Source organism: Oncorhynchus mykiss, chromosome 10 (assembly GCF_057628025.1).
Source record: "Oncorhynchus mykiss isolate SJ-2025 chromosome 10, ASM5762802v1, whole genome shotgun sequence".
Classification (NCBI taxonomy): Eukaryota; Metazoa; Chordata; class Actinopteri; order Salmoniformes; family Salmonidae; genus Oncorhynchus; species Oncorhynchus mykiss.
Genome location: NC_143031.1, coordinates 45,147,196 through 45,170,301, shown reverse-complemented (window position 1 = coordinate 45,170,301; position 23,106 = coordinate 45,147,196). Strand labels below are relative to the sequence as shown.

At 41.2% G+C, this 23,106-nt stretch overlaps 1 protein-coding gene and 1 long non-coding RNA gene across 4 annotated transcripts; both read left to right on the top strand.

Moving 5' to 3' along the window:
- Window positions 1–1,232: 1,232 nt before the first annotated feature.
- Window positions 1,233–23,106, top strand: LOC118936697 (uncharacterized). 3 transcript variants are annotated; one of them, XR_016483735.1, is made up of 4 exons: window positions 1,233–1,643; window positions 2,736–2,807; window positions 21,874–22,077; window positions 22,668–23,106. It is a non-coding gene; the product is annotated as an uncharacterized LOC118936697 (long non-coding RNA). The 3 variants fall into 3 exon arrangements; XR_016483736.1 differs by lacking the exons at window positions 1,233–1,643; window positions 2,736–2,807 and adding an exon at window positions 21,011–21,276 and having other exon boundaries at window positions 21,888–22,077; XR_016483734.1 differs by lacking the exons at window positions 1,233–1,643; window positions 2,736–2,807 and adding an exon at window positions 21,035–21,276.
- Window positions 12,207–17,980, top strand: LOC110534022 (LRRN4 C-terminal-like protein). The gene is made up of 2 exons (XM_021618653.3): window positions 12,207–12,530; window positions 16,825–17,980. The coding sequence occupies exon 2, from the start codon at window positions 16,830–16,832 to the stop codon at window positions 17,574–17,576; it is 747 nt and encodes a 248-aa protein (XP_021474328.2). The 5' UTR covers window positions 12,207–12,530; window positions 16,825–16,829; the 3' UTR covers window positions 17,577–17,980.

Sequence of the window (23,106 nt, the reverse complement as noted above, 5' to 3'; positions counted from 1 at the left end):
CTCCCAGGCATGTGATGGATCCATAAGGAAAGGCATCTAACAGACAGGATGGGCTCATTTATAGCGTCACCATGGGGAGAGAGCTGAGTGAGCGAGAGCTGAGAGAGAGAGAGCTGAGTGAGAGAGAGAGAAAGAGCTGAGCGAGAGAGAGAGCTGAGCAAGAGAGAGAGAGAGAGTGAGCTGAGCGAGAGAGAGAGAGAGCTGAGAGGGAGAACTGAGCGAGAAAGAGAGAGAGCTGAGCGAGAGGGGGTAGATAGAGGATATGTAAATTGACATAGTGTGAGAGTGTGGGCAAAAGTGCTTTATACTGCTCTCTTCCTGGCAGTACTCAAAATCGGCCTCCTTAGCTCTCCTCTGCATAACTGTGCAGTGCCGCTGGTTGCCGTGGTAACCAAGCTCCTCATATTAGCAGTTAAAAAGGGAATTATTTTTAGTCCTTTTGTTTGCTTTTCTCCCATTTAACTCCTCTTTTTAATGAACACACCAATCAATAGGATCTAAGGAGAGAGGATTAACCGGTATGTTGAATGTACAAATCTGTTCTTTATGCAGAACATGAGGACATCTAGTGGTAGGATAATCATGAGAACGCTGGTACATCCATGAGTCAGTAACGTTCATAAAGGATACTGAAGATCTTTCTTATACTAACTAGTAAAACACATACTATTGCAATATCTCTGATTTGTTTGAACAAAATACTAAATCATTTATGATTGTGACCTGGGGTCTACAATGCAGTAAATTATGTTCTTTATGAGAAATTAGTACATTTGAATTGATCATTTATTCTTAGTCAACCTTTTAAACATGTCAAATGTCGCTGTTAGAGCGACTGTTTCCTCTTGGAATTAGTGAGACAGCACTACGGAAGTGGTTCGTGTTAGAAGAGAGACCAACGAGATAAACAGCCCTAAACCGCACAGGAAGTCAGAGCAGGATAGAATGCCTGAGGATCGGTTATCCACAACATTGATTTAGAGGGGTTGGGTTAAATGCAGAATTTTGGTTGAATGCATTAAGTTGTGCAACTGACTAGATATCCCCTTTCCCTTCCCCTTCCCCTCCATCCATGCCAGGATTTCCTATGTGGAGGCCATGACATGTCTCTGGGAGGGCCAGCTGTGTGCCCCTGAGTGGCCCACCCGGGGATCCAGTCTAAACCTGCTCTGCTCACTGGACTCTGAGGGTAGAATTACACTGAAAAGCCCTCCCAGAAACCATGTGACCATGTCATTACGAGGCTCCTACTGCCAGGGGCCTGGGACAGGGGTGGGAAGGTTAAAGAACGTTCTATGAAAGCTGTGTTCCACTACTTTTATCGTATTCATTCCATAAGTAGCATTGAAGCGCACATCCACCAAATAGCGGAGATCATTTCATATCTGACAGAAATAATATTACCAATTGAAGTCTCCAGTCTTGTGTTTTGATGAGTTGATTTGAACGTCTGCCAAAGACGCGGAACTTCCTCAGCCCATTAGCTGGCTTTTCCATGGCGACTAGTGAGTAAGAAGCCGTGCGGCCACAACACCTTCAAATTGGGGCTACGGTCTGTGCTGAACAGGTGGATAGAAAAGCAGGTGTCAGATACAACACTGTAACACTCCCTGACTGATGCGTGCAGAGCGTGACGCTTTCCGGTGAGCATTAATCCAATTTCATTTTAATTCCACTTACTCCTCTTTTTTTTTTACGCCACACGTTGTACATTTGCTCCGTGACTTCTCATTGCCTTGTAGGAGCACGTTCCTGCAACCACAATGCCTGTCATGACATTGCTCTGCATGTTGAAAGCTGCAGGTGACATCGCCGAGCCACGGGGAGGTTTATGTGACATAGAGCCAAAGGCCGTCACTTTATGGCTGTGATGTCATGTGTGTGGTTATTCAAAATCGTAAGGCATTCCATAATATTTGCATTATGGAATGCCTCTGAAAACGATACATCACAGAGCCCCGGTGTTCAAAAGCTTTCATTCCCCCTAAGTCCTTTTTCCTCCCTCTGTACGGCTTTGATGTGTGCATTTGTAGTGTTCGTAATTAGTTGAGCTAATATCTAATTAGCCATAGTTTTTTTTTTCTCTTGTGCTTCTCTCATCACCCCTAACTGGTGACTAAAGAGACACCAGGAGGTTGTATACCGAACTGCATGAAGAAATGTTACACACTGCAAGCGCAGATAGACAACCGTGCCGATCCACCCTCAGTAAGAATCTGCCGACTTCTTGTCCCTGTCCCTCTCTCTGTGACTGATCACACAGTCTCAGTCTGATGTCAATCCATTCCAAATGGTAGCTGTGGTTTTTGTGGCCCGGCACCGGCACACACCAGGAATGAGCTCTGGAATTTGTTTTTAAGACCCAGTGCAGTCAAAAATGTGAATTTCCTTCCAATTCAGATCACTCCCAGACACTCCTAGCTTGAGAAATATGTTTTTTTTTTTAACCATCCCACTGTCGTTCTATACCATCACTCATTCATATATTTTTTTGATGTACATATTCTTATTCATTCCTTTACACTTGTGTGTATAAGGTAGTTGTTGTGAAATTGTTAGGTTAGATTACTCGTTGGATATTACTGCATTGTCGGAACTAGAAGCACAAGCATTTCGCTACACTTGCATTAACATCTGCTAACCATGTGTATGTGACAAATAAAATTGGATTTGATTTGAATCACTGTTACTGTAAGGAGTGCACTTCTTCTGAATGTTCTCCTGATGTTTTCCAGGGTGTCAGAGCAGTGAGTTAGGGAGTCAGTGTGTGTGGGGCTCATTGGAGTGATTCAACTTGACTGAACTAGGTAAGACTGGAGGCTGGAGCCTGTCAACATTCATCCCTGTTGATCCACTGCAATCAATAAACTGGTCAGCAGCTACAATAACAATCCACCTCTCCTGTCTAACTCTGTAAACTAACACTAACTGAACAATGAACATTGTGCAAATTACTCTGGCAGAGAAATACCTGATCAAAACTCTACCCCAGTCTTGACTAATCCTTCAGACCTTACATTGACTGGTTGCATTACTCACATCTGGGAGTGTCTACTGTCTTAGCTGTTCTTATTTAGATTGGGTGTAATTCTAAAGCAAATTAAACCCTATATAAAGCACTGTGTATGTGATGAAGCAGTGTCTGGCCTATGTTTATGGGGAGGAGGGTGTTTCTATGACAGCTTGTGCATTCCACCCGGTTGAGCATGTCCTCTTCCTGTCAGGCTACTCATATCAATCTGCAGTATTAGCTAGCAATGTTGGTGAAGCTACTCTGAAATATACAGTTTACCAGGCTGCTGATTTTTTCACACTGTAAGAAGTTAAGCTTCCATTTAGCTGAAAAAGTAGTTCACTACATCCAAACTACTTTGTGAAAAAATATCATATGTAAATCTGAAATGTCATAAACTTCAAATTGCAAGGACAGATCACTTTGGGGTCAGATGTTAACAGCATGTGTAGTTGAGCCTATTAAACACAAAAACAAGAAGTATACAAAAACAAGAATAAGGTGGGTCTCGTGCCAAAAAAGAAAGGAAATTATTGCCTACTTCACCCATATTTTATTTTAATTTTTTCAAAGAGTAGTGTGTAGTTCCAGTAGTTAGCTACACAGCTGCATGGCAACAAAGTAATTAACTACTGAAAACTACCACCAAGTTACTGCAAAATGTAGTTGCATTACTAGTTGAACTACATGTAGTTCACTACTCTTCAACACTGTTCGCTAGTAACCTGGTGGTTACCCATTTCTCGCTAAAGAAAATACCCCAACTGAACACACACTGAGACAAGAGGATTTTGACCAGGGAAAGTGTGTAGAATAGGGCGCTGCTATGTTCCTAGCAACCTCTCAGAAATGTAATATAGGAAATATGGGCTGGTTTTCCCGACAGCTGGTCTCGGCCCGTATTACCACACAATGTAACCGTAAACAGATGTGGAGAGAGGAGGGAGGGACTAATAGAGATGGAGAAAGGAAGGAGTGCAGAGATGAAGGGTGTGTGGAGCAGAAAGTATTTTGGGCAAAACATTTTAGTCGTCGCCCCCCCCCCCCTGACATCAGAGGGAACATTTGAAGTTTTAAAGTTAATTTTAATTAGTTAGTTAGTTAATTAGTTTCCTGCAATTCTACATATTTTGCCATGGGGTATAAAGAAAATGTTGCCGTTTTAAAGCATGTTTTCTGCAGTTCTACACATTGTCCTGGTGAGTAGAGAGAATTTAGAAATTTTATAAAACATGTCAGGTACTGTAATTCTACTCATTTTGCCATGGGGCAAAGAGAGAAAATATCAGTTTTACAGCTCACGTCCTGCAATTCTACCCATTTGCCATGACTTATGCCATGTTAAGGATGGAGGTCAGAGCCCCTGGGCATGTGACCTGCATGCCTGGTCAGTATTCAACCATGATTACTACACATTTAGAAGTCTGGCTAGACTAACTAGCAAATCAAAACATTGTTAGCTGACATGGCTAATAGAGTGACTGTTAGTGACTAACATAAGATAAAAAACTGCTGATGCACAACATTTCGAACTTGCAGCTTGTGTATTCAGTAAGCTAAGACTGACAGAGTTCCTAAAAGAAAAAGAGGATCAGGGGCCCCCTAGTGCCTGAGGCCCCTAAGTGACCGCTTATGCCTGAAACCGGCCCTGGGAGCAGATGAGCAGAGAGAGGAAGGAAGGATGAGAGCAAAGAGCATAGTGTTAGAAAACTGAGTCAGGGAGTGGTGGAAGCTGGCACTGACAGTCTTGACATGACTGCTAACGTGCCAATGTAAGCTTCAGAAACAAAATGCACCTCTCAACCCTTCAGAAAGTGTAGGCCTATTCATGTAGAACACTGGTGTGTTGAGCTCAGAGCATAATGACGTGCTAATATTGAGGTTGACCTTTGGAATCCACATTTTTGGTCATTTACAGAGCCTTTAGAAAGAATTCACGTCATTACTTTTTCCACATTTGTTGTGTTAAAGCCTGAATTACATTTCGATTTTTTTTTAGATTTTTTGTCTCTGGCCTACACACAATACCATATAATGTCAAAGTAGAATTATGTTTTTCAAAATTTTGACAAAGTAATTTCAAAATAAAGATGAAATATCTTGAGTGTTCAACCCCTTTGTTATGGCAAGCCTAAATGAGTTCAGGAGTAAAAATGTGCTGAACAAGTCACATACAGTTGAAGTCGGAAGTTTATATACACCTTAGCCAAACACATTTAAACTCTGTTTTTCACAATTCCTGACATTAAATCCTAGTAAAAATTCCCTGTCTTAGGTCAGTTAGGATCACCACTTTATTTTAAGAATGTGAAATGTCAGAATCATAGTAGAGAGAATGATTGATTGATTTCATCACATTCCCAGTGGGTCAGAAGTTTACATACACTCAATTAGTATTTGGTAGCATTGCTTTTAAATTGTTTAACTTGGGTCAAATGTTTCGGGCAGCCTTCACAATAAGTTGGGTGAATTTTGGCCCATTCCTCATGACAGAGCTGGTGTAACTGAGTCAGGTTTGTAGGCCTCCTTTCTCGCACACACTTTTTCTTTAGGATTGAGATCAGTGCCTTGTGATGACCACTCCAATAGATTGACTTTGTTGTCCTTAAGCCATTGTGCCACAACTTTGGAAGTATGCTTGGGGTCATTGTCCAGTTGGAAGACCCATTTGCAACCAAGCTTTAACTTCCTGACTGATGTCTTGAGATGTTGCTTCAATATAATTGACATAATTTTCCCTCATCATGATGCCATCTATTTTGTGAAGTGCACCAGTCCCTCCTGCAGCAAAGCACCCCCACAACATGATGCTGCCACCCCCATGCTTCACGGTTGGGATGGTGTTCTTCGGCTTGCAAGCATCCCCCTTTTTCCGCCAAACAGAATGATGGTCATTATGGCCAAACAGTTCTATTTTTGTTTCATCAGACCAGAGGACATTTCTCCAAAAAGTACAACCTTTGTCCCCATGTGCAGTTGCAAACCGTAGTCTGGCTTTTTTTATGGCGGTTTTGGAGCAGTGGATTCTTCCTTGCTGAGCAGACTTTCAGGTTATGTCAATATAGGAATTGTTTTACTGTGGAAATAAATACTTTTGTACCTGTTTCCTCCACCATCTTCCTTTGCTGTTGTTCTGGGATTGATTTGCACTTTTAGCGCCAAAGTACGTTCATCTCTAGGAGACAAAATGCGTCTCCTACCTGAACGGTATGACGGCTGTGTTGTCCCATGGTGTTTATACTTGCGTATTATTGTTTGTGCAGATCAACGTGGTACCTTCAGGCGTTTGGAAATTGATTCCAAGGATGAACCAGACTTCTGGAGGTCTAAAAAAATATTACATGGTCTTGGCTTATTTATTTAGATTTTCCCATGACGTCAAGTAAAGAGGCACTGCGTTTGAAGGTAGACTTGAAATACATCCACAGGTACACCTCCAATTGACTTAAATGATGTCAATTAGCCTATCATAAGCTTCTAAAGCCATGACATCATTTTCTGGAATTTTCCAAGCTGTTTAAAGGCACTGTCAACTTAGTGTATGTAAACTTCTGACCCACTGGAATTGTGATACAGTGAATTATAAGTGAAATAATCTGTCTGTAAACAATTGTTGGAAAAATTACTTGTGTCATGCACAAAGTAGATGTCCTAACCGACTTACCAAAACTATAGTTTGTTAACAAGAAATGTGTGGAGTGGTGGAAAAACGACTCCACCCTAAGTGTATGTAAACTTCCGACTTCAACTGTATTAAGTTGCATCGACTTTGTGTGAAATAATAGTGGTTAACATGATTTTGAATGAATACCTCATCTCTATACCCCACACATACAATTATCTTTCTGTATAGAACATTGTGACATCTGCTGATGTAAAAAAGGCTTTATAATTACATTTGATTGATTGATCTGTAATTGAGCTCAGTCGAGTAGTGAAATTCAAACACATATTCAACCACAAAGACCAGGGAGGTTTTCCACAGAAGGGTAGATTGGTAAATTACACTTTGGATGGTGTATCAATACACCCAGTCACTACAAAGATACAGGCGTCCTTCCTAACTCAGTTGCTGGAGAGGAAGAAAACCGCTCAGAGATTTCACCATGAGGCCAATGGTGACATTGAAACAGTTACAGTTTAATGGCTGTGATAGGAGAAAACTGAGGATGGATACTAACCTAAATGACAGAGTGAAAAGAAGGAATCCTGTACAGAATAAAAAATATTATAAAAACATGCATCCTGTTTGCATCAAGGCACTAAAGTAATACTGCAAAAAATGTGGCAAAGAAATTAACTTTATGTCCTGAATACTATGTGCTTTGTTTGGTGCAGATCCAATCCAACACACAGTATTACCGAGATCCACTCTCCATATTTTCAAGCATAATTGTGGCTGCATTATCTTAGCAGTATGCATGTAATCATTAAGGACTGGGGAGTTTTTCAGGATAAAAAATAAACGGAATAGAGCTAAGCACAGGCAAAATCCTAGAGGAAAACCTGGTACAGTTTGCTTTCCACCAAACACTGGGAGATTAATTCACCTTTCAGCAGGACAATAACCTAAAACACATGGTCAAATCTACACTGGAGCTGTTTACAACGAAGACAGTGAATATTTCTGAATGACCAAGTTACGGTTTTGACTTAAATCTACTTGAAAATCTGTGACAAGACCTGAAAATGGTTGTCTAGCAATGATCAACAACCAATTTGACAGAGCTTGAAGAATTCTGAAAATAATAATAATGGCACAATCCAGGTGTGGAAAGTTCTTAGAGACTTACCCAGAAAGACTCTTCTACAAACTATTGACAAAGTATTGACAAAGTGTGAATATTTATGTAAATGAGATATTACTGTATATGATTTTCAATAAATATGCAGAAATTTCAAAAAACATGTTTTCACTTTGTCATTATGGGGTATTGTGTGAGAGAAAAAAATCGATTTAATCCATTTTGAATACAGGCTGTAATATATATATATACACAGTACCTTGCGAAAGTATTCGGCCCCCTTGAACTTTGCGACCTTTTGCCACATTTCAGGCTTCAAACATAAAGATATAAAACTGTATTTTTTTGTGAAGAATCAACAACAAGTGGGACACAATCATGAAGTGGAACGACATTTATTGGATATTTCAAACTTTTTTAACATATCAAAAACTGAAAAATTGGGCGTGCAAAATTATTCAGCCCCCTTAAGTTAATACTTTGTAGCGCCACCTTTTGCTGCGATTACAGCTGTAAGTCGCTTGGGGTATGTCTCTATCAGTTTTGCACATCGAGAGACTGACATTTTTTCCCATTCCTCCTTGCAAAACAGCTCGAGCTCAGTGAGGTTGGATGGAGAGCATTTGTGAACAGCAGTTTTCAGTTCTTTCCACAGATTCTCGATTGGATTCAGGTCTGGACTTTGACTTGGCCATTCTAACACCTGGATATGTTTATTTTTGAACCATTCCATTGTAGATTTTGCTTTATGTTTTGGATGATTGTCTTGTTGGAAGACAAATCTCCGTCCCAGTCTCAGGTCTTTTGCAGACTCCATCAGGTTTTCTTCCAGAATGGTCCTGTATTTGGCTCTATCCATCTTCCCATCAATTTTAACCATCTTCCCTGTCCCTGCTGAAGAAAAGCAGGCCCAAACCATGATGCTGCCACCACCATGTTTGACAGTGTGTTCAGGGTGATGAGCTGTGTTGCTTTTACGCCAAACATAACGTTTTGCATTGTTGCCAAAAAGTTCCATTTTGGTTTCATCTGACCAGAGCACCTTCTTCCACATGTTTGGTGTGTCTCCCACGTGGCTTGTGGCAAACTTTAAACGACACTTTTTATGGATATCTTTAAGAAATGGCTTTCTTCTTGCCACTCTTCCATAAAGGCCAGATTTGTGCAATATACGACTGATTGTTGTCCTATGGACAGAGTCTCCCACCTCAGCTGTAGATCTCTGCAGTTCATCCAGAGTGATCATGGGCCTCTTGGCTGCATCTCTGATCAGTCTTCTCCTTGCCTGAGCTGAAAGTTTAGAGGGACGGCCAGGTCTTGGTAGATTTGCAGTCGTCTGATACTCCTTCCATTTCAATATTATCGCTTGCACAGTGCTCCTTGGGATGTTTAAAGCTTGGGAAATCTTTTTGTATCCAAATCCGGCTTTAAACTTCTTCACAACAGTATCTCGGACCTGCCTGGTGTGTTCCTTGTTCTTCATGATGCTCTCTGCGCTTTTAACGGACCTCTGAGACTATCACAGTGCAGGTGCATTTATACGGAGACTTGATTACACACAGGTGGATAGTATTTATCATCATTAGTCATTTAGGTCAACATTGGATCATTCAGAGATCCTCACTGAACTTCTGGAGAGAGTTTGCTGCACTGAAAGTAAAGGGGCTGAATAATTTTGCACGCCCAATTTTTCAGTTTTTGATTTGTTAAAAAAGTTTGAAATATCCAATAAATGTCGTTCCACTTCATGATTGTGTCCCACTTGTTGTTGATTCTTCACAAAAAAATACAGTTTTATATCTTTATGTTTGAAGCCTGAAATGTGGCAAAAGGTCGCAAAGTTCAAGGGGGCCGAATACTTTCGCAAGGCACTGTATATATATATATATATATATATATATCTATCAAGGGGTATGAACACTTTCTGACTCTAACTGATGTTTTTGTTTACAGTTGCTGAGTAGAACAGTGTCTCTAGACATTGCAGGCACCAAAGAACAGAGGAAGAGGGCATGATAGAACTGGGATCAACTGTAACCATTGTAAAGCCCTTAATCCTTCATACACTGTAGTCTCACAGAAATTCCATTTTCACCAGTTACGTATTTTCACATCGCAATTCTTACAAAACCACTTTCATTTGGCTCTGCAATCTCAGCCCTACATTCTTAGAATTAGTGGTGACTCGAGGAACCCTGGATATCCTCAAGGAACCATCACTAGTAAAATGTTCACAGCTGCATTGGTTAGTTGTGGGGTTCTTGGAGGAACATTTAATGTTTCTATGTAGCAAAGGGTTCCTGGAGGAACCCTGGACTGGAGGTGTGGCTTAATAGGGGAGTGGCTTTTAAATGTATATTTTTTGGCTTCCCATTAGAGTAAATGTCATTCCTGTTCATTTCTATTGTCATGTTAAGGTTAAAAGCTGACCTTTTTCTTAGCTTCAATGAGGCTTACTGAGGTGTAGGAGTTCCTCAAGAGCCTATGCAACTTCCAAAGTTTGAAAAGTTACTATCTACTATTTGTAATCAACAATATTAATATTACACTGAATAAATCCAACATAAGGAACTCCTTCCTAATATTCAGTTCCCCGCCCCTTTTGCCCTCGGGACAGCCTTCATTTGTCAGGTCACGGACTCTACTCAAAAACGTTCCACAGGGATGCTGGCCAATGTTGACTCCAATGCTTTCCACAGTTGTGTCAAGTTGGCTGGATGTCCTTTGTGTGGTGGACCATTCTTGATATACATGGGAAACTGTTGAGCATGAAAAACCCAGAAGCGTTGCAATTCTTGACACAGACCAGTGCGCCTGGCATCTCAAGGATTAAAAATCCTTCTTTAACCTGTCGCGTCCCCTTCATCTACACTGAGTACGGTTACATGTACACAATAATGTGATTACTCTGGGTACTCAGATTAATATAATAGTTTGATTAAAACATTTACATGCTTTGCAAGAACGATTTCCCTTATAATACTGTTTACATGCACACATCTGAAATTAGGCACTCTGACAAATACAGAAAATGGCCAATCAAAATAAACGTTCTCCCACATGTTATTTTAGGAAGCATATTTGATTCTGAGTTCAGACATATAAAACTTGTATAAGTGACGTCAATAAGGGATCATAGCTTCACCTGGATTCACTGGGTCAGTCTATGGGTGCGGTTCAAACACTTAAAAGACACACCCTATCCCCTCAAATTAAGTGGACACTTCTGATGACTTATCATGACGAGAACATGCAGGGCAAGGCAGAAAGGTATGGGGGGTGATAAGAGTCATATATAAGCCTTGGCAACCATACCACTTGACATGGCATGATACTAACGTCTGCGTGACTCCTGCGTTACGTGTCTGACATGACATGATACTAACGTCTGCGAGATGCCTGCGTTACGTGTTAATGAAAGTCATAATATGCACCGTTTATATTTATATTAATTCAATCTCAACCATAAATGTTAGAAACATACAGTTTTTCCCCCTTGGACAGAAATTCGTCACTCGTTTATCCCGCGGTGATTGTGTTTCAGCCACAGTGGGTGCTTTATATGCGCTTCAGTCAATTATACGTGCGTCTACTTATAATTATTAATATACTCCTACTGTATGATAGCTAGCAAATGAATTAGCTAACTAACGTTAGCCTGCCTAGCTGGAACTTCTGAAGAAGGAAAATGTTTTATTTCTACAATTTCCAAAAGCTAACCAAACAGAAACATATTTACTTTTTACAAGACGTGTTTGTGCAGTCATGTGCATTAGTAGCACAATTTCTAACTTATCTGCATTCGATTTTACTTACACTTGTAAGTAAACTTTAAACTTTAAACTCCCAGTTCTTCTTGACACCTTTACTTGTAAGAGTGTATAGGGGCATTAGTTAACATTTTGGTTTTGTGTTTTTTATAGAACAATGCCAAAATATAGAAGAAAACAATACACTCAACCTGATTGGCTATTCTACCTTAATCCTTCTCTTGGTCCAGCTTGTGCAACTGTTTCAAAGTGTTGCTTTCTTTTGACAGTTAAGCTCAGCCTATCTCTTCAGTGGAAATAAGTACGTTTTCTATTCTGTTGAGCTTTGATTTCAGAGCAGCAGGTGGGCGAGTCCAGTCAAGTTATTTGGTGATCTGACCTCGTTCAAACCCTGAACACATTCTTAACCAGCCAGTGTTTGGGACAGTCATACAGCCAGTAAAGGGTGAGAAGGAGAGGTGAACCATTGAGGGGAAGGGTTCGGTAGCACTGACGCGTGTCTGAGGGTGAGAGATGTGTGTGAATCACCCTGGGCAACAGACAGAATCACCCCCAACCATTCACTGGGCTCCAGCCGTGACAGGCAGAAAGAGCACTATTAATGAACAGGGCCTGCTCTGAAAAAAAACTGCACATGCCAATGGAATGTAATAGGAGTTAATCTGGCAGTTACCTCACATACAGGGGCAGCAAGCGAGAGGCACACACACACACACACACACACACACACACACACACACACACATATTGCCAAACCCCCATGGAACAGAGAGAGAGGTGCAGCGGGAAGAGAGGGATAGCGATAGAGTAAACGGGGGGGGTAGAGAAAGCAGGGAAGGGTGGATGGGGGAGGGAGAAAAGAAGGAGGTGATTGTTGGGGAGTTAGGAAGAATGTATAAAACGAGGGCCAGAGAGAGGGGGAGAGAGTGAATGAACAGAAAGAGAGCGAAGAAACATTGGTGGCAAGATTTCGAAAGCAATAAAGGACTATCGAAAAATCAGGTGAACTGATATTTTTATGAATATGAATCTAAAATTATTGTCTAGTCCTTATTCTATGTGAATTACTAAAGAAAACATTTCTACAATGTTTTGAAGTCTATTGACACACATCTAACTCTGTATCTACTGGCATACAGTTGGGTTGGGTCGGGTTGTCTCGCTCTCACTGTTAGTGTAGTTCTACTGAACCTTACCTATGGTTGTTTGGTGTGTGCTGCTTGCTGTTAGATTAGTATGTTTATTAATCCATACTTGTTTATTTAGGGAATCAGTCAGGTAGATATATTTGTATAGAATCATGGGGAGATTGCACTGGCAGCTCTGCTGTAAGTGGGAGCAGCTGACAGGGCTGTTCTGTGTGCTAGATGTGTAAAGCCTGGCTCGAACCCGCCGAACCCACTGTATTCCTCAGTGCTTCACAATGTTCCCAAAATGTTCAACATAAAAGGGCAACTGTGTGGGCAGAACTTTTGTACAGTACGGTCATACTGTATGATGAATATTAAACTAAAGCATCATGAATAACATAAAACTTGATGTTACAATTTCTACATTCATGGAGGCTGGGGATTCATTTTGGGATTGGGTCTGTTTTTTTACATTACAAAGCTTTAGGTTTCAGATTAGCATTTTAAATCCCAAATGATGGTGGTGCCAGTAACCACGTTCACGTTTTAGCAGACAATCTTATCTAGAAGAATTCGGTTTAAGTGCCTTGCTCAAGGGCACAGACAGATTTTGCAACTTGCCAGCTTGGGGATTCGAACCAGCTACCTTTTGGTTACTTGCCCAACTCTCTTAACTGCTATGCTACCAACCGCCCTGTGTCAATCTACGCTGGTCTGATTTATAAAAAGGGTTGAGGGAAATAAATTATCATGTGCGATATCCCATACAGCATGTGAAATCAAGCATTATTCACAAATGTAAGAATAACAACACATTTGGAATATATACAGAACCAGACAAAGGTCTGGACACACCTACTCATTCATGGGATTTTTCTTAATTTTTTACAATTTTCTACATTGTAGAATAATAGTGAAGGCATCAAAACTATGAAATAACACATATGGAATCACGTAGTAACCCAAAAAGTGTTAAACAAATCAAAATATATTTTAGATTTGAGATTATCCAAAGTAGCCACCCTTTGCCTTGATTACAGCTCTCAACCAGCTTCATGAGGTAGTCACCTGGAATGTATTTCAATTAACAGGTGTGCCTTATTAAAAGTACATTTTGTGGAATTTCTTTCCTTCTTAATGCATTTGAGCCAATCAGTTGTGTTGTGTCAAGGTAGGGGTGGTATACAGAAGAGAGCCCTGTTTGAAAGAAAGACCAAGTCCATATTTTTGCAAGAACAGCTCAAATAAGCAAAGAGAAACGACTGTCTCTCATTACTTTAAAACATGAAAGTCAGTCAATCCGGAAAATGTTAAGAACTTTGAAAGTTTCTTAAAGTGCAGTCACACAAAAAAAATCAAGCTCTATGATGAAACTGAAAGACCCAGAGTTACCTCTGCAGCAGAGAACAAATTCATTAGAGTTACCAGAAATTGCAGCACGAATAAATGCTTCACAGAGTTCAAGTAACAGACACGTCTCAACATCAACTGTTTAGAGGAGACTATGTGAATCAGGCCTTCGTGGTCAAATTGCTGCAAAGAAACCACTGCTAAAGGACACCAGTAAGAAGAAGAGACTTGCTTGGGCCAAGAAACATGAGCAACAGACATTAGACCAGTGGAAATCTGTCCTGTGGTCTGATGAGTCCAAGTTTGAGATTTTTGGTTCCAACCGCCGTGTCTTTGTGAGACGCAGAGTAGGTGAACGGATGATCTTTGCATGTGTGCTTCCCACCGAAAAGCATGGAGGAGGAGGTGTGACGGTGTGAGGGTGCTTTGCTGGTGACACTGTATGTGATTTATTTAGAATTCAAGGCACACTTAACTAGCATGGCTAGCACAGCATTCTGCAGCGATATGCCATCTCATCTGGTTTGTGCTTAGTGGGACTATCGTTTGTTTTTCAACAGGACAATGACCTAACACACCTCCAGAATGTGTAACGGCTATTTGACCAAGAAGGAGAGTGATGGGGTGCTGCATCAGACACCGTGGCCTCCACAATCACCCAACTTCAACCCAATTGATGGCTTGGAATGAGTTTAGACCACAGAGTGAAGGAAAAGCAGCCAACAAGTGCTCAGTATACAGTTGAAGTCGGAAGTTTACATACACTTAGGTTGGAGTCATTAAAACTCATTTTTAAACCACTCCACAAATTTCTTGTTAACAAACTATAACTTTGGCAAGTCGGTTAAGACATCTACTTTGTGCATGACACAAGTAATTTTTCCAATAATTGTTTACAGACAGATTATTTCACTTATAATTCACAGTATCACAATTCCACTGGGTCGGAAGTGAACATACACAAAGTTGACTGTGCCTTTAAAAAGCTTGTAAAATTCCCGAAAAGGATGTCATGGATTTAGAAGCTTCTGATAGGCTAATTGACATCATTTGAGTCAATTGGAGGTGTACCTGTGGATGTATTTCAAGGCCTACCTTCAAACGCAGTGCCTCTTTGCTTGACATCATGGGAAAATCAAAACAAATAAGACAAGACCTTAGAAAAAAAATTGTAGACCTCCACAAGTCTGGTTCATCCTTCTGAGCAATTTCCAAACGCCTGAAGGTACCACATTTATCTGTACAAACAATAATACGCAAGTATAAACACCATGGGACCACAGAGCCGTCATACTGCTCAGGAAGTAGACGTGTTCTGTCTCCTAAAGATGAACGTACTTTGGTGCGAAAAGTGCAAATCAATCCCAGAACAACAGAAAAGGACCTTGTGAAGATGCTGGAGGAAACAGGTACAAAAGTATCAATAGCCACAGTAAAACGAGTCCTACATCGACATAACCTGAAAGGCCGCTCAGCAAGGAAGAAGCCACTGCTCCAAAACCGCCATAAAAAGCCAGACTACAGGTTTGCAATTGCACATGGGGACAAAGATCGTACTTTTTGGTGAAATGTCCTCTGGTCTGATGAAACAAAAATAGAACTGTTTGGCCATAATGACCATCATTATGATTGGAGGAAAAATGGGGATGCTTGCAAGCCAAAGAACGCCATTCCAACCGTGAAGCACGGGGGTGGCAGCATCATGTTATGGGGGTGCTTTGCAGCAGGAGGGACTGGTGCACTTCACAAAATAGGTGGCATCATGAGGGAGGAAAATTAGGTGGATATATTAAAGCAACATCTCAAGACATCAATCAGGAAGTTAAAGCTTGGTCGCAAATGGGTGTTCCAAATGGACAATGAACCCAAGCATACATCCAAAGTTGTGGAAAATGGCTTAAGGACAACAAAGTCAAGATATTGGAGTGGCCATCACAAAGCCCTGAGTCAGGCCTACAAACCTGACTCAGTTACACCAGCTCTGTTAGGAGGAAAGGGCCAAAATTCACCCAACTTATTGTGGGAAGCTTGTGGATGGCTACCAGAAATGTTTGACACAAGTTAAATATTTTAAAGGTAATGCTACCAAATACTAATTGAGTGTATGTAAACTTCTGACCCACTGGGAATGTGATGAAAGAAATAAAAACAGAAAGAAATCATTCTCATCTATTATTCTGACATTTCACATTCTTAAAATAAAGTGATGATCCTAACTGACTTAAGACAGGGAATTTTTACTAGGATTAAATATCAGGAATTGTGAAAAACAGAGTTTAAATGTGTTTGGCTAAGGTGTATGTAAACTTCCGACTTCAACTGTATGTGGGAACTCCTTCAATACTGTTGGAAAAGCATTCCATGTGAAGCTGGTTGAGAGAATGGCTAGAGTGTGCAAAGCTGTTATCAAGGCAAAGGGTGGCTACTTTGAAAAATATTAAATATATATATATATATATATATATATATATATATATATTTTTTTTTGGTAACTACATGATTCCATATGTGATATTTTATAGTTTTGATGTCTTCATTATTATTCTGCAATGTATAATTTTTTTAAAAATAAATAAAAACCCTTGAATGAGTAGGTGTGTCCAAACTTTTTACTCGTACAGGCAGTTAACCCACTGTTCCTAGGCCGTCATTGAAAATAAGAATTTGTTCTTAACTGACTTGCCTAGTTAAATAAAGGTAAAAATTAAAATAAATAAAAAATACATACAAATGAAATGTCTCCATCCGAATACCTTTCATAAGCAGATCCTTTGTCAAAACCTCTCTAATGGAGTGTTATTTTCTATCGTCTTCAGATACCATGTCCGCCAATAAGGATTGTCCACCTCTACTGATAATCCTCTTACTGGCCCTTCTTAATGGCTCCTCCTCCTTTGCCGCACCTTCAGACGTCTCATGGACCAACCACACAGCCACGCTGCCTCTGAGGCCAAACGGAGACATGTACGACCTGTTGCAGCTCCACTCAGATGACTACTACGATACGTTTACTGATCTACCCAGTCACCCCCCACCTGCCCCCTCACAGGGCACCAATCCTCAACCCTGTGACTATGACCCCTGCCGGGAGCTACAGCCTCCCTGTGCCCAGCTGGCAGCCTCCAGCGGCTGCCTGTGTCCGGGGGTGAGTGGGCCCCATGCGGCCCCAGAGGCCCCCTACCTGAAGAGACTGTCTATGGACGGTTCAGGAGTTGTGGTTCAGTGGTGTGCACCCTTTTCTTTCGTGACCCATTATGAGGTGGTGGTGGGTGCGCTGGAGCCCTTGCTGTTTGGTGTAGACGAGAGGAGTGGTACTGTGAGGGGGATGGGGCAGGGGGCAGAGGTGTGTGTGGTGGCGGTGAATTATGCAGGAGTCAGTGAGCGTCAGGAGGGGTCCTGTACGATGTACGAGCCCCCTGGGGACAGCAGTGTGGCCCTCAAAGCTGGGCTGATCGGAGGGGCCCTGGGGCTCCTGTTGCTCCTCTCACTGGCTGTCCTGCTCTGGAGGCACAGGGCTCGGAGAAAAGCAGATGCCAGGATCACCCAGGCCACAGAGGAAACACTATGAGAGGACTGAGGGGAGGCTATGGTAGAGGTTGACTCAGGGGTGGCTATCTAGGGCTGAGAATAGAGACATTTTATTCCTACTCTTCTGGTTAAAAATAAAAGCTATGCAGTGTCACACCAAGTTAAACAGATATTTAGGAGACCACATGATCTCTCGTAACCAGTTACGAGTTACCAGCAGATGTCTTGATAATAGAACAATGCAGTGAGTCAGTGGTTCCTCCTGGGCCACATGCAATTGCTTTGGAGTTGTTATAAGACTGTTTTGATATTTCTATATGATCAGTCCATAAATAATCTAGACCTACATGCAAAAGTACCTCTCGCGCTTTTGACAATGATTTCACATGAGGCCTATTTCACAAATACTTAGGCTCATAAATAAACATGTTTTTCTTTCAATTATTTAACTACCTACATCATGTTATTTCAAGTTATCCATTTGGAGAGCAACATCACCTTGAATTTTAGAACTCCTTTAGGTATTCGAAAATGATCTATATAAAACATTGAATTCAGCCTTTACTACTCAAGCCCATAGAATGGCATTGAATAACACATTCATGAATGTTAAAAAATACAGTAAAAAAATATATTATAAAGAATAAGGTTTTGAAGTGTCTGTCCTATATCTAGGAGATATAAGAAAGCTCAGGAAATACACTACATGGTCAAACGTATGTGGGCACTCAATCAATCAGTCAATGAATCAAAAGTATTTATAAAGCCCTTTTTACATCAGCAGATGTCACAAAGTGCTATACAGAAACCCAGCCTAAAACCCCAAACAGCAAGCAATGCAGATGTAGAAGCACTGTGGCTGGGAAAAACTCCCTAGAAAGGCAGAAACCTAGGAAAAAATCTAGAGAGGAACCAGGCTATGGGGGTGGCCAGTCATCTTCTGACTGTGCCTGGTGGAGATTATAAGAGTACATGGCCATTTGAGGCCAGAATGTTCAAACATTCATAGATGACCAGCAGGGTCAAATAATAATCACAGTGGTTGTAGAGGGTGCAACAGGTCAGTACCTCAAGAGTAAATGTCAGTTGAGACAACTGTACAATCATCAAGATTAATTGTCAGATCCAACAGCAGATCTCTTTGTTTCTTGGGACCTAGAACTAGCATCTCTGTTTTGTCCGAGTTTAAAAGCAAAACGTTTGCCGCCATCCACTTCCTCATGTCTGAAACACAGGCTTCCAGGGTAGACAATTTTAGGGTTTCACCATGTTTCATCGAAATGTGCAGCTGTGTGTCGTCCGCATAGCAGTGAAAGTTGACATTGTGTTTCCGAATGAACTCACCAAGAGGTAGATAAATAGCGAAAACAATAGTGGTCCTAAAACGGAACCTTGAGGAACGCTGAAACTTACCATTGATTTGTCAGGGGACAAACCATCCACAGAGACAAACTGATATCTTTCAGACAGAGGCAAGAACATGTCCGTGTAGATCACTTAAGGTTTCTAATCTCTCCAAAAGAATGTGGTGATCGATGGTGTCAATAGCGGCATTAAGGTGCAGAGCCTTGGTCTGGCGCCATTAAAAGGTAATTTACCACCTTCACGAGTGCAGTCTCGGTGCTATGATGGGGTCTAAAACCAGACTGAAGCATTTCGCATATACATTATTTGTCTTCAGGAAGTTGAGTTGCTGCACAACAGCTTGTTCAAAACATTTTGAGAGCAATGGGAGATTTGAATAGGCCGATAGCGTTTTACATTTTCCAGGTCAAGGTTTGGCTTTTTCAAGAAAGGCTTTATTACTGATACATTTAGTGAGTTTGGTACACATCCGTTGGATGTGTTATTATGTTCAACATAGGAGGGCCAAGCACAGGAAGTATCAAAAATTAATTTAGGATTGTTCTTATTCTCCTCAATTAGGTTGGAAACATAGGATGATCGAGCAGCAGTGAGGGCTCTTCGATATTACACAGTACAGTCTTACAAGCTAGTCGGAAGACATCCAGTTTGGTGGCGCGCCATTTCCTTTCCAATTTTCTGGAAGCTTGCTTCAGGGCTCGGTATTTTCTGTATACCAGGAAAGCAAATGTTTTGTGACAAATATTTTTTGTTCTTAGGGGATCGACTGCATCTAGGGTATTACGCAAAGGTAAATTAAGATCCTCAGTTAGGTGGTTAACCGATTTTTGTACTCAGACGTCCTTGGGGATTAGGATATTGAATTTGAATTGAATATTTTTCAATTTGTAATGCAGAAATTTTATCATTAAATTCCTAAATTGAACTTGAATGATTTGAAACTGAATTGAATGAATATTGCATTCAGATGAAAAATTATATTTTAATTCAATATTCAAATTCAATATTTATATATTCAGTTTCAATATGGTAGATATCACAGTCATTTTCTGGGATATCAAGTTTACAAACTATTATTTCAAGTTGACCAAAGTTTTATAATTTCTCAGATCCATTCAGATCCAGTTTTCAAATATAGTTTTCAAATTCAGTTTCTAAATTCAGTTTCTAAATTCATATTCAAAACTGCTCACAACATCTGGGTACTTGGACAGCCAGGAAAAGTGGAAGAACAATGATAAATCTTACTCCCTTCCAACAATGATAAATCCAATTCCCGCCACTCGGGCTCCCGAGTGCCACAGCGGTCATGAGCTGACCAGACCGGGCACGTCGCGTGCGCCAGCGTCGCAAAATAAATGTAGAAATCCATGTTCATCTCCAAAATGGGAGATGGGAGAGGCAGGACTTTAAGCGCGATCTGCGTCAGAAATAGAAAGGAGTTCAATTTTACATGCTGACCAGACCGGATGCGTCGCTTGAAAATACATTTAGAAATCCATGTTATTCAATTATTGCACACACACTGCTCGCGATGCCATGTCTGCGATGCCAAGGGCTAACACGGAACCCAAACCGGCTGCGCGAGTGCGCCATCGTGCATACATTTATTTTGTCCCCCTACACCAAACGCGATCACGACACACAGGTTAAATATCAAAACAAACTCTGAACCAATGACATTAATTTGGGGACAGGTTGAAAAGCATTTAACATGTATGGCAATTTAGCTAGTTGGCTTGCACTTGCTAGCTAATTTGTCCTATTTAGCTAGCTTGCTGTTGCTAGCTAATTTGTCCTGCGATATAAACATTGAGTTGTTATTTTACTTGAACTGCACAAGGTCCTCTACTCCGACAAATTAATTCACACATAAAACGGCCTACCGAATCATTTCTATTCATCTCTCCTCGTTCCAGGCTTTTTCATCGTTGAAGTCATATGGTGATTGCATCTAAACTTTCATAGTATTACCACGACGCCCGGCAAAACAGTTCGTCTTTCAATCCCCCACGTGGGTATAGCCAATGAGGAGATGGCACGTGGGTACCTGCTTCTATAAACTAATGAGGAGATGGGAGAGGCAGGACTTTCAACACGATCTGCGCCAGAAATAGAAAGGACTTCTATTTTAGCCCTTGGCATGCAGACGCTTGTTGGTGCACGTGAGCAGTGTGGGTGCAATAATTGAATAACATGGATTTCTAAATGTATTTTCACACGACGCATCCGGTCTGGTCAGCATGTAAAATTGAACTCCTTTCTATTTCTGACGCAGATCGCGCTTAAAGTCCTGCCTCTCCCATCTCCCATTTTATGTTGCATTTTATTTCATCAGAGGAACCAAAACGGCACAAAACAGGCTTCTTATGAAGGTATGTAACTAGCTGTGCTAGCAACTGTTCACCCCATACCATGGCCTGGTTAGCCATATCTAGATGTTGAGATGTGTTAACATGCGGCCATAAAGTAACATATGAACACTGTTTTTTTGCAACCAGTCTGTGCCCTGCCTCCTAGAGTTTGTTTAACAAACAAATAAAGATACACACTCCAACTCAGTTTAAAGTGGGGAAAAGTAGTACATAAAGATGTGACATCCTCCAACAGCTACGTCATTTGGGCAGCTGTAAAGACCAATAAGCTTGACATTTTGCTGTAACTTGTTAAATAATAGTCAGATGAATCTAACCAAGCCAACACCCTATGTATGTTAATTTGGTTGCTGATCCAGCCTCTCCAACTAGTGTGTGTGTGTGTGTGTGTGTGTGTGCGTGCGTGTGTGTGTGTGTGTGTGTGTGTGTGTGTGCGTGCGTGCGTGCGTGCGTGCGTGCGTGCGTGCGTGCGTGCGTGTGTGTGTGTGTGTGTGTGTGTGTGTGTGTGTGCGTGTATGTGTGTGTGTGTGTGTGTGTGTGTGCGTGCGTACATAAAATATTATAATTATATATATTTCTTCTTCTCCTTCACCACAGCTGCAGATGTAAAGGACACATTTTGCATCATGATGAATCTACAGCAGGCAAGTCAAGTAGTCTGCCGACGGTCAGGCGCAGAGGCTGATGCTGCTTCCACTCTAGGATGGGTGCACTTCACCCATCTTGGACTTCCAGGGGGACACTTTTAGACCATGGTAAAGCTAGGACAATATGGCCACACCATCTCCAACTACAAGACCAGTAAGTGTTCCTTGTCAAAAATCCCAAGGTTTACACAAATGTCTCAATCCATTCCAAGGGGACCAAATAACCAAGCAGCTGAACAGCCAGTCATTCCTCATCCTCTGCTTCCACCTTGTGGTGCATTTATTTATATATCATTTATGTTGCTTCACAATAAGATTGACAAGCTAAGATGGAGGCTTTGAGTTATGATTTCATTAAAGCTGAGATGTACCAAAAAGGTGAAACCAGCATCACTGGTTGCTTCAGGTGCATTTCTTATTGTTATGTTCATCAAACAGAGGAGAGGAGCATCCAGCGTTGTGGTAAAACAAAAGTTGTAGTATGTACTCTGCTGTTCTATCAATGTGCAATGATGTCGAGGGGAGGGGGGGGAACAGGGTTTCGTTGTTTAAAGTAACATCTTTGTTATAATATCGCAAATGGAAATGGCAGTTTCACACCACAACTTATTTAAATCCGACCCTTGAAGTCCTATAAGAATTTATTGACAAACACTGATTTAGATCATGTGATTAAACTACTGTTATAAGATGCCTTTAGAAAAAAAAGTATTTGACACGAACATAATTTGTTTTGCTTTTCAGGAACATGATAAAATGCACAATGACTCCAGAAGACACCCCCCCCCCCCCCTCCCCACCCACCCTCAGTGCGACCATCAGTCCAAGCCCCAATGGACCAGGCACAAAGTCGGTCAAGTCCCGATGGAGAGACACCCCAGTCCTCCAGAAGGAGATTCCATCCCAGTGGGACTAATCAGGCAAAGAAGGAGGTATATGCCAAAGTTCTTGCTTACCTACGTGAACCAGCACCCACAGCCACAGAGTCTGATCCATCTGTAGTTTTTGGGATGCTACCAAGACTTCACTTGATGGCCAAAAGTGGACATCCAGCAACTGCTGCTAAAGTATCTTTTTCAAGATTTAAACAGCGAGTGAGAATTGAGAGAGCAGAGATATTGCAATGGTGAATTATGTTTGTATGTATTCATTGTGCATACATTATTAAATCGATTAACCTACA